Source organism: Dermacentor variabilis, chromosome 5, assembly GCF_050947875.1.
Source record: "Dermacentor variabilis isolate Ectoservices chromosome 5, ASM5094787v1, whole genome shotgun sequence".
Lineage (NCBI taxonomy): Eukaryota > Metazoa > Arthropoda > Arachnida > Ixodida > Ixodidae > Dermacentor > Dermacentor variabilis.
In genome coordinates, this window is record NC_134572.1 from 54,736,445 (window position 1) to 54,748,973 (window position 12,529).

General features: G+C 47.1%; 1 protein-coding gene across 1 annotated transcript in view; it reads left to right on the forward strand.

Moving 5' to 3' along the window:
• Positions 1 to 229: 229 nt before the first annotated feature.
• Positions 230 to 12,529, forward strand: part of LOC142583533 (uncharacterized) — a 40,149-nt gene continuing 27,849 nt past the window's right edge. The window contains exons 1-3 of the mRNA XM_075694021.1: positions 230 to 456; positions 7,571 to 7,793; positions 10,662 to 10,801. Coding sequence (XP_075550136.1) covers positions 272 to 456; positions 7,571 to 7,793; positions 10,662 to 10,801 — 548 coding nt within the window. The 5' untranslated portion in view covers positions 230 to 271. The remainder of the gene's footprint in view (positions 457 to 7,570; positions 7,794 to 10,661; positions 10,802 to 12,529) is intronic.

The following is a 12,529-nucleotide window of genomic DNA, read 5'->3' on the forward strand; positions in this document are numbered from 1 at the left end:
TTTTTTTGTCTAAATCATTGACGTCTTATAAGATTATGTAGTGCACTGTCAATGGTTTTGATAAAATGCAGTTTTGCTCTTTCCCTGTATTAGGTGTCAACACTAATAGTTAAACATTCAGTAGCTAGTCCAGCAGTGTTTCGTGTGTCTTCTTCCCTGCTGCCCATGTCTGTGTTTCCCGACGGGAACGCTTTCTTTTCGATGCTAAAACGGCCGTGGTTTAGGTCGCAGATCCAGCGACACGCGATACTTTGCGAGCCGCCCGCTCAGGATGGCCGGAGCCTGGCGCGTCGTCTCCAAGGCCTTCGTGTGGATCGCCTGCACGGCGGGCTTCCTCTACCAGGCGTCCGATGTGCTGCAGCTGTACACCCGGCACGCCTTCACCGTCACCGTGTACAAGGAGCACGGTTCACGGCACATCCGCTTCCCCGCCGCCACCATCTGCATCGAGAAATGGTAGACACGCATACTTCCTGTTTCTCATATATACACGGCTGAACTGTACCGCTGCTGCTACCACGGCAGTTGCACTGGCGCTTCGCGCGGTCCGCAGTGTTGTCTAAAGCGGAAGCAACGTGCAAGGCACTTCCAACGCACATTTGGCGTCGCATGAGCATGCGTAGTCGTTACCGTCTCCAACAGTGCAACGACCACCGGAGCGTTGTAATATTCTCGACAGCTTTACTGCTGGACCGCTGGGCAGCGCTCTAACTCGGCGCTGTAATCCCGCAAGTCGCACGTGTAGGCTCCCTTAGGAACCGCATTTACATGAAGTCTCCGTAGGCTCCCCTATAGGCATAACTCTGCCTTATGAGGTTACTGATTAAATTATGTTACCCCGCTGTATGCATTTTGGCTTTCGTAACAACGCCCTATGGATTGGAGAGCTTGCCAGTGCCGTTGAGTATTCTAGATGAGATTAACAGGAAGTGAAGTTGGCAAGATAAATGCGATCTATTGCATTATGCATTTTGGCTTTCATAACAACACCCTGTGGATTAGAGAGCTTACGGATACCGTTCAGTAGAACTTGTTGCTGGGCGAGTTGGTTGGGATCTAAAGAATACATTGTTGCGCCAAAAAACGAAAAATAAAGACTTGGGAAGGAAGAGTACGAAAAGACAGATTGAGCGCTGAACTTGCAACGATTTCAAGTACTTTAAAAGAAACTGGCTAACTATCTGCTGCCAAGAGCCTTTCTCGCTTACGATGGCACGGAATGGAATTCCTTCCTTGTGGGATTTTGCTGTGAAAAACAGGTTTAAGGAAGCACCTTTACAATCACTTATTGCCTTGACTAACTTCGAAAGATGAAGTTCTGTGCAAAGGGCGACAGCTTGTTTCTTGACTCTTGTTGCCTTTTCTTTGACTAGGACAAAGTTCTTATCTACAGCTTGTTGTGCCTTGTCGCTAAACACACCTCCTGAGAAGACCACGAAACGTCCTTCCTTATCAGACTGAAGAAGCTGGAGGTTATTTTCTTTGAAAAAGGTTACGATGGTCCTTGTAGGGTCTCTGGACTTGTCGGACCGCACATTGTTGGGAGCTCTACCAATGGCATCAACACCTTCCAAGAGGCATCTCTCCTGGTTTTCACTGGTGGCTTTCTTTGAAATCCGTCTATTTAAGGCCAATAAATCATGGGCTGGTATACGTGGTTCATGGCTATACTTCGGCCCTTTGTCTAGGACACGAGTGATGCTTCCCGGGATTACGATATGGTCTTCCGGCACCAACAGACCCTCTTTTCGTGTTGCCTTCTTGTCTCTCGGGACATGAAGCAGTCCTCTAATGCAGTCCAACCACAAGAATTCGGTAGCTTGGGAGGCCTGACGTTTGAGAATCCTGAAACGCTGCTCAGCAATCCATGTAGGGTACGAAGCATAGCAAAGGACACGCAGGACATCCCAGCTATGTCTAACTTGAGCCCACAACTCCGAGCGAAGAATCTTGCAAATGCGCTTGACGTGACCTGTTGACGCCTTGAAAGGACCAAAAAGGAAACTGACCTCAGCTGGCACAAGTCCTTTCCGTAAGCAGAAAGCGATGAACCTAGATCGACACACCGATTGCACAATAAAACTGAGATGGTTGATGTAACTTGAAGTAGACATGGTAGAAAAGGGGCCCACTGTACTAGAAATGTAGTCGAGTAGAACTTGTTGCTGGGCGAGTTGGTTGGGATCTAAAGAATACATTGTTGCGCCAAAAAACGAAAAATAAAGACTTGGGAAGGAAGAGTACGAAAAGACAGATTGAGCGCTGAACTTGCAACGATTTCAAGTACTTTAAAAGAAACTGGCTAACTATCTGCTGCCAAGAGCCTTTCTCGCTTACGATGGCACGGAATGGAATTCCTTCCTTGTGGGATTCTGCATTAGAGGACTGCTTCATGTCCCGAGAGACAAGAAGGCAACACGAAAAGAGGGTCTGTTGGTGCCGGAAGACCATATCGTAATCCCGGGAAGCATCACTCGTGTCCTAGACAAAGGGCCGAAGTATAGCCATGAACCACGTATACCAGCCCATGATTTATTGGCCTTAAATAGACGGATTTCAAAGAAAGCCACCAGTGAAAACCAGGAGAGATGCCTCTTGGAAGGTGTTGATGCCATTGGTAGAGCTCCCAACAATGTGCGGTCCGACAAGTCCAGAGACCCTACAAGGACCATCGTAACCTTTTTCAAAGAAAATAACCTCCAGCTTCTTCAGTCTGATAAGGAAGGACGTTTCGTGGTCTTCTCAGGAGGTGTGTTTAGCGACAAGGCACAACAAGCTGTAGATAAGAACTTTGTCCTAGTCAAAGAAAAGGCAACAAGAGTCAAGAAACAAGCTGTCGCCCTTTGCACAGAACTTCATCTTTCGAAGTTAGTCAAGGCAATAAGTGATTGTAAAGGTGCTTCCTTAAACCTGTTTTTCACAGCAAAATCCCACAAGGAAGGAATTCCATTCCGTGCCATCGTAAGCGAGAAAGGCTCTTGGCAGCAGATAGTTAGCCAGTTTCTTTTAAAGTACTTGAAATCGTTGCAAGTTCAGCGCTCAATCTGTCTTTTCGTACTCTTCCTTCCCAAGTCTTTATTTTTCGTTTTTTGGCGCAACAATGTATTCTTTAGATACCGTTCAGTAATCTAGATGAGATTAACAGGAAGTGAAGTTGGCAAGACAAATGCGATCTATCACAATTACGGAGTTTTCACAAATCAAATCAAACTTTATTCCAACATTCGTGAAGTTAAGGGAAGTTAAACGCAGTCGACGACAGCAGAGCTGTGGGTGGTCTGATGGAATTGGGAAATTTGCAGGCATCGGATAAAGGTCGGCTGGCGCGAGACTTGGAGATCGCCGAAAAAGGCCTTCACCCATGCAGTGGACATGAAATAGTCTGGTGATAATATAATGGGTGTTGAACAGCACATTTACCTCAAGGCGTAAAATAGACAGGCCAACATCAGGCGATGCCTCTCGCATATATACGCCGTACATGCGCTGTTACCGCTTAATAAGCTTCCACAAAACAACCTCGAATTGTTTTTCACGCGCTTCTCGCTTTTTCTATTTATTTATTTTTTCAAGCGCTGGTCGTTCAAACAACCGTAGCCCTGCACTGTTAAATCTGCGCCTATAGAGTTATGTCCAACACACATTGCGTGCATCGTTCTTCTATCCAGCACTCTATTCAACTGCAGTGTTTCGCTGTACATAACACTGTTACGCGACAAACATTTGCGACGAGGCTCGTGACTGGCGCCCAATAATCATCTGCATCAGTTCTAGAGCTACCTGTAAATAGTGCGCGGTGGTGTGAGTTCGACAGCCAGTCTAACGCTATCTGTCACGCTATGTCATCGCACATCTTCAATTTTTGTATGAACTCAATTTCACCCTTCCCGATAATTAATAGATTCTTTCATAGATTCTTTCATCTAACCATGCATCTTAATTTCTGTGTGTCTTCCTTGGCTTCAGTGCATGTTGTCTTCCTGTGGTAATTATGGCAAGATAAATGATACCTCAGCTCATATGTTATTTGCGGTGCCTTCCATGTTGGCTCCGAGCACTAAACTATTACATGTCAAAGCAGAAAACAAACTTCGGGGGTCTACTTTCTGGATGAGTACTGTCGTTGATGTTCCAGCATTCATGGGTCTAAGTAAAGCCTGTTGCAGTCGTGTCAGTGACGCTGGCGTAGCTAAACGTTTGATGGTACTTCTATTAAAGGGCCCCTGAAACGGTTCGGACAAATTTTGTAGGCGCGTAGGGTACAGCTTAAGTAGAACATTCGCGCCACAATTTAAGTGAAGCGTTACGTATTAAGGGAGCTACAAGCGATTACAAGTTACCCTCCTCCCTAGCCATGTTTTTCCTCCTCAACTGGTTGGCCGAGCGATCGGGACTAAGCTGCGCTTTCACTGGTTCTGCGTCACGATGCGACGTCAAATCGTCCACTTTCGGTTGTTTTGGAGCCCGGCCCCGCTAGTCGCTTGGCCGTCGATCACCAGCGAGAGCTATCCAAGCAGCGTGCGTTCCAGTCGTTCTGTTGATGGTCATTCGCGTCATGAACCCGGAGCTTGAGGAGCGGTTGCACCGGATGAGCGAGGAGATGGGTTTTGACCCACATAGCGACACACCTTTTCACAATCCGCTCCACGCTGACGACGGCAGCAACGATTCGCCACCACCAGACTCACCCAATTCCCCTGATGGCCCCGACGATGACAACTATCACCGGTAAGCGTAAATACGGGAATTGACTTTCTCTATTCGATACGTGTCTGTCTTCTCGGAGCTGTTTAGCTTGGAAAAGGAAAAAAGAACATTCAAGTTGTACGGTGTGCTCTTCTTACTATTCAAATCCTGGCGCTGATCGGATACTGATAGTCCGATGCGCTGCAGCCACTCCACTCGTCTGCTGCCTTGCAGAGGGACACGATGCCACAACTTGACATATTTCCAGTCGCTATGTCTACAGCCCACAACGCAACAATGGTGATTCATCGTGCTCACGAAAAGACAGACCGACACTGACGGCGGGAGCTCTCGTCAAAGACGGAGCACGTTGTAACACAATCAGACACTTGCTGTGTGCCGGAAGTGCTTAAGTGTACTGAAAAATTGTTGTTGTGCATTCTCTTTATGCTACTTTCTTTTTATAATAACAAATTAACTAACATTCCAACTATTACGACTATCATTTGTTTATTATAAGGTTGGAAAAATTATCGATCACGCGCCCTGGGCAGCCAATCGGATAGCTCGCCACACTGATGTCGACTGGGTGATTTATGTCATATACGTAGGGGCGGCTCAAAATTCCGCCGAGCAGTGTGCTGCGATCGGCAGCGATGTACATTTTTAAAACCTTATAGTAAGTTAGACGCTTTACGCGGAGCACTTAGATGCATTAATTAATGATCAGAAGGACCTACTCTAACGACTCAGCGCGTTTGTACAAAATTGTCAAAATCGTTTCAGGGTCCCTTTAACAAGATTGCGAGTTTAATACAGTAGACCAGCGCGATTCAAACTGGAGAACGGAATATCTGTAACAACAGCTGGCTGTAAAAAATGCCGGTCATAATAAGAAAAAAAGAAATAACAGTTGTAAAACTTACCTACGTGGCGAATGTCTTAGCATCTCGTTGTAGCCACCTTCGCAACGTGAATATATTTTTGATAAAGCAGTGCCACCTTATGAACTACAATACGTTCGCCGACGAAAGGGTGGTTGGGTGGCTGGGAGCGCCGAATACTGCTCACGATTTATTCGTTTCTTCAATCAATCCTTCTGGTCCGGGCCTCCGAATGCAGGTCCAAGCGAGATGTTCTTTGCGGGAATAACAATTCACTCTGCCAGGTGAGTGCAGCCAGGTGTCGTCTCGCATGTGTGCGACCCACTGTTTCTTAACATTCTAGGCTAATACACTAAACATGAAAGTGCACGCTTTTGTACTGTTGTTACGTTACGCAAAGATCCACTAATCGTGAGTAAGCCTGTACGACACAGTTTAATAATTCGACAAACCACTGTAAGCCGATGCAGGCATTCAAACTATAAGCGAATTGCGTAGCGCGGCGCCAATTTTAATGTTAAAGGGAAACTATGTGCACTCCTTTTCGAAGCAGCTCTGAAAACTGTCAGCGCGCGCAATGGTTTTCTTTCGACGCGTGTGATGAATAGCTTTTAGAGCGCAGCTCTTAATCCAAGACCACACGTACGCTTGCGGACGCGCGCCAGCTCGCGTCCGCGGGCCCACGCATGCGCAGATGGTGCGGCATGGCTCATGCGCGTCGAAACGCGGCGTGATCTCGGGGGACAGCTCCTCTCTGTTATCGCGCACTCGGGCTGCCTCGCGTCGGCGCGCCTGGCTACGCAGCTACGGCGCTGTACATTCAGCTCTCAGATTTATATCATGCAAGAAAGTGCGTCTTCTTTCCTTTTTGTGCTTATCTAACAGCTGTAAAAATATAGCAATCAGGGTTATAGATATGAAAGCATTTTGAAACAATGTCAACAACAAAGTACGAAGCGGCGTGTGATCCCAATGAGCATAGTTTCCTACAAATTCTTGTAGGAAACTCTATGGATGAGCGCGCGCTGTCGCACTGTCGCGCGTCTTTGTGGATGCAAACCGCCATTCCTCGCGAGGCGCGGTAGGCACTAGGCGCGCGGACGCGAGCTTGCGCGCGTCCGCTAGCGTGCACACGTGTGGTCTCGGCTTTAGACGCCCCTTCCTGCGGCGAGCCTCGGCGTCGCTTGTAACCGAGCGAATTAACACAGCGAAAGATGAGAGCGGAACTCGGCGCGCAGCGAATAATGAAAAAAGCGGCGAGAGCGAAGTAACGCGAGGAGGAAAGCAAATATGACGCTGCAGCGGCACCATGAGGCGGAAAGCGGAGGAGGGTATGTCGAAAGGGTGACGAGGAAAGCATAGCGCCGACGGCGACCAGGCATTCGGGGAGCGCGGAAATAAAGCGCTCGCGTGGGCTTCAGACCCACTTCGCATGCTCTATCGCTCATAAGCAAAATTACACCATTTTGCCACACAGCAATAATCGTCATCTGTCTTGTCCGCATTTCCTTTCTTTAACGCGCGAGCCCGGTGCTTCTCATTAACGAACGACATGCGCGTTATCAGCATGACATAGCTTTCCCGACAGGAAAGTAGCGGACGCGGCGTTTTCAAGAAAGGAAACGCACGCAAGGCAGATGACTATTATTGTTGTGTGGCAGATACACACCCCAAAGGGTGTACTTTTGCGGAAGAGTGTACAGTGGCGCCGCCGCCGCTAGTTCCGCAAGATCCACGCGTTCCAGTGTTCACCATAGAGAAATAAATTATACAAGAGGGACACTCGGCGAAAACAGGCAACAGGAAATACGTCACGCTAGTATTAACGCCGACCGTTTGCGGCCGCGAGCATCGAAAAAAACGAAATTGAGTGTGAAACGAAGTTAGCATTGTTTCATTTTTTTATTGTTTCTCGGTAAAACTAAAAATATCTGCGTATAAGTGAAATTATACTTTGCGGCTTACGTTTTCTTCCGTTGCCTAGCGACAGCTTAATGACACGCCAGATGCATGCGTCATTCACATGCGTCATTCGTCAGACACGCCGCCGAACCGAGCGAGACCGGCTGCGCATGGTTGCGCATCTCAGCGTTGGCCCGTGCGGCGACCCGTCTGCCTGTTTTTCTATTTTCGGATTTAGCCTGGTTTGTTGGGCTCCCGGCGAATTCTCGCGTTCCTTCTGCACTTCGACACGGCACCACTGCACTACTGGACTACGGCAAGGTGAGAAATTTTGTTCGACAGTCTTCGACGCATTTCAAGCAATTAGGCTTGCGGCACGTAACCTAGACTTGTGACGCAGTTAGCGAAAAACAGCTCAGCCATCGTGGCACTGTTAGGTTGAATTAATTACTCGTACTGGGAGATGTTTGCGACGCTTTCTATGAGCCCAACATTATTTTAACTTATTTCTCTAGTTTTGGGGCACGCTGGTCACACAGGGCGCTGTGACGCAGTTTCGTGTGCACATAATCTTACTGGGATAAGTTTTGGCGCTTTCTCTAATCCCCAACGTTATTGTAACTAATTTAGGTACTTTTGGGGGTAGTTTTCAAGCGCAGTGGCCGTGCCTGGCGTTGTGACGCGGTTAGCGAAACGCAGCTCGGGCGTAGTACGTAGTTAAGTTTCGCGCTTTAATGCACTGACAAGTTTGTGGCGCTTTCTCTGACACCCAACATTGTTGAAAATTAATTTCGATACTCTTTTATTACTTATGAGGCATGCTCGCCGCACGTGGCCTTGTGACGTAGTTAGCGAAAAGCAGCTTGGCTGTGTGGCGTAGGTTTTTCGCGTGTACTGATTCTTACCGGGACAAGTTCGTGACGCTTTCTCTGACCACAAATATGATTGGAATTAATTTCGTTGCATTTTGGGATAATTTTGAGGCAAACTATCCGCTCCTGCCATGACGCAGCGAAAAGCAGCTTGGCCATGGTGACAAAGTTAGTCTGGCGTGTACTGAATTTTACTGTGACAAGTTAGTGATAATTTTCGTGGCCCCGCAACAACTTAAACCCGCTTTCGGTGCTCACGCTTGTAGAAAACGCAACGAACAATTGCCAAGAGTGATAACACGATAGTGTGTCGCTTGCAAATGCAGTACGCGCAAAAGATAACGCGAAGGAGCTCAAATACTAAGACCTTGGGACTCGAAAATTCTTTCTGCACGACTGAGCACAGGCTTTGCACTCATGCATTTGTCTTGAGTGCGAGTAGAAGGAATTCTGTGAGCGTACAGCATGGTCTGGTTGAGGGCCTGTGTTGTGGTCACCTCTGTGTTTTCGTAGAGTAGCATAGCGTCGATTGTAGCCAAGTTCTTTTGGAAATGCGCAGTGGCCCGTGTATTCGTGCTCTTAAGTGCAGGAAATAAGTCCCGGGAAGAGGGGAATGCTTGGAAGTAGGATGTTCTCGCAGTATGCACGGTATTCGTTTGGGATGAGGCGGCTATTTTTTATGCCATGTATGTAAAAGCGAACTGCATTTCTTTTTTGGTAGTGCTCCCATTCACCACTTTCGCACATTTCGCCTTTACAGGCATTATTCGTATGTGTTAATACCAAAATGACACATGCTTGTAATTTACTTTCTTCAGCTGACTTCGTCCGGTGGAGCTTCGTACGGGAACTACTGCTGCTTACGTGGTGCCGCAAAATTGCATTAATGCAGAAAAAGCCCGTAATGAGCATTTATATAGAATAAAATAAAGATTTCATAATTTCACGAGCCGTCTTGCGTCTTTATGAAATTGCACGTGGCACATATTCGATCGAGACTTGTATCAAGATCGTTCGCAATCAGTTTTACGTAATACAACGATTTTGCACGAAAATCACTTGCGGTTGAGCTGTAGAAGCAAAAAAGAAATAATAAACGCGTCGATCAGCCCAGCCGGCGTAATGCGTAAAAGCTAGCGTTCAAAATGCGCGCGCCCAAAACCGAAACCGGAAGTGTCGTTCAGGTATGAACGCCGGCGGCTTGGTGCGCTGCAGTCACTTCGGCCGCTGGGCTCTCTGGGAGTGTCCACTCTTGGATAATTTATTTCTCTGTTCACGCTTTCTGTCTGAACAACGAGCGACGCAACCGGTAGAAATATTTCGTCTGCCGCTGCTGCTAAACGAGCTGCTCTATAGCAGAGGCTCATCAGCGCCGCCGCCGAGAGCACGCTGTCGTTCAGAATCCATTCTTTGCCACAGTATATTGCGAATTCAAAACACCTAAACAGCTGCGCTCCAAATTCGCATTTCGCATGAGGTGGTATCGTAATCGTAGGTGAATTCTTTTTTTCTAGTTCACAAACTGCTATGTATAACCTACTCACCGCCCCCCCTCCCTTCCCCCCCGCTCTACCCTTGACATCTTTTCCGACGCTTTCAGTAATGCTCGGCCTGGGACATCCAAGCTTCGCATGTAGTCGGCTATCTTCGTTTACTCCGCTTCACAATGGGCGCCGGCAGCTCCGAACATATCCAAGCCGAATTATGCCCTATAGATGCCCTCGCTGTTAACAAAAAGCATGAAATGTGCATGGTGAAAAGGCGCATTTTCGGGCAAGTAACAACAGAGCACACGGCGCACGCCGTAGTTTTGTGAAGCAGCGCCAACGAGGTGACACGATCCATTCGGCGTTGTCGTCCGTGCTCCAGAAGCAGGTCGTTCTCTAGGGAGTCGACTTTGATCAATGGGGTAGCAAGCACCCCGTTTCCCTTCCCGAGTGCCTGCATGCAAAATAGAGCGAAACTGTGAACTTCTCTCTTCATTTTCTTTCGCACCCGTTTCCTCCTGTCTCAGCACAGGGCAGCCTACCGGAGCTATCCTCTGCTTAAACTCCGGCTTTCGTTTCTCTCTCTCTCTCTCTCGCTGTATAACTAAGCAGAGGTTTTTGCTGTCTTACTAGGTGATCTAATCTCAAGATTCATGTAGAATCGCATACTTACCTTTCTCTCTCTCTCCCTCTTGTCGTCATCACAAGCGAGACCTTCCGTCATCCCCACGCTCCACGGCTGCAAAGGAGCGCCTAAGTTCAGGCGGACGTCTCTGCGCTAAAAGAAATTAGCACTAAAACAGTATTTTTTGCTGGCAATCGCATCGCAGGGCGGATCTGAAGCCTTGGCAGAGAGGCTCCTTTTTGACCCTCAACTCCGCGACGAGGCTGCCTACACTCCGAGTGAGCTGTTCAACTGCCGCATGCGTTCGCTGGACGACAAGTGCACCGCATTTTCCTGCACGTCCATGTACGTACATACTTCATTACCACATTACCGCATTTTCAAAGCACTGAATCATTGCGTGCGTGAATCCTTACCTCTCGCTTTGACTATTCTAAGCTCTTGAACAACAACAGTCTCCGCTGTGGTGCCCTTGCGGAGCCCCTCCCCCCCAGCTGCGTAGGATTTCATTTCCCATTCAGACTTGAGATGGAGTAGTCGGATGAGCATCTCTTGCTGTACTTCTACACCGAATCCTCCTTTAAGTTGTCTTACCTTTCAGCCTGCTGGTGGCAAACAACACACAAGATAACACTCACTCAAAAGAAAAATGAAGATGAAGAATACAGTTATGCAAGCCAAGAATTCTGAAAATTTCTGCATGCCGCCAGAGTGTGTCGGGGCAGCGTTCTTTTCCTTCAAGGCCCAAGGAAGGAGTTCGGTTGAAGAGGACACCAGCTGCTGATAAAACAGCGAATAATGTTTAATTATTCGGAATTATCACCTTGATACTTGAGAGTATCAAGGTGATATAATCGTGTTGTCGCTTATGAAAATAAGGGCACATCATGTTGTCATATATGTAAACCTATCTCCAAGAGCGAGAGTGAAAGAAAACATTTTTAATGAGATGCAGAGAATTCTGCTGGCGTTTATGTACACCTACTTGCTACTCTGCATGGTGAAAGTGATTTAGGATGGAAAGTACCAAAGAGGAAGAGGGTGGCAAACGGAAAAACAATAGAAATTTTATGTCCATGGTATGCATGGTATGTACATGCAAGGTAAAGGTGATAGTTTTGATGTAAACGGCAAGAGCTTGTCAATTAAGCCGATGTCTTGGTGTGACGATAAAAGAAAATGTAAAGCTTGAAGTTGCTTTGAATAAGGCATAGAACCTCGTATGCTTGCAAGTTATTACTGGTTCTTCTGAAGCTGAGCCTGATCTGCTGAAGTAGTAAGTCTGCTCGTCGTCTGTATGATGTGAATTCTAACAAAAGCTGCCTGTTGTGTCTCACGCACCGCAGTTGTCACACTGGGGATTGATGGTCCGCCTAAGACAGTGCAGGCAGCTAGCAAGTGATGAACGCAGCGTTCAAACGAAGTTAATGATATATTGTATCAAGACGTGAAGTGATCTTGATGGAGCGGCTGACTTCAAAGGCGATTCCTTACCGCGGGAACTTAAGGAATTGTCTGTGAATGGTCATTGATGATGCAGTCATTCTTGTGGTGTACATTCACCTGAAATTTCTTTAATGTAGATTTGTACAAGCAGCTGAACCCCTTCTTTCCTTTCTTCGATTTATGCTGCAGTGTCCAGTAATCTAAAGGAATATGACAGTCTGGCCAGGGATTGTAATCATGTATAATGAGCAATATAGGACGAATATAATATACAGAGCATGTGCAACATAAAAAGGGCTCGTAACCAATAACCAGCGAACCGAAACCTGGCCCTGAAAACAAAATCAAAATAATTCATGGAGCCAGTTATAAAGGTTTAGTATTACCGAGCGAAATGTTATACGCCCTTACAGGCTCAGTAAGTGTCGCTCACCAATAAAATCTAGCACTCCTTTGTGTATTGCTTAACCTAACTACTACTCAAATATCATGGCAAATTTGCAGTATCATTATAATGGCCGAGTAAAACACAGACTTCTCATTTCCGGACTTCTACGCATATGTGCTCTGAGGGGTGTCTTAATGAAAGTGCTTAAATTTAGCAACCTGAAAACATTTAGCCTGCCC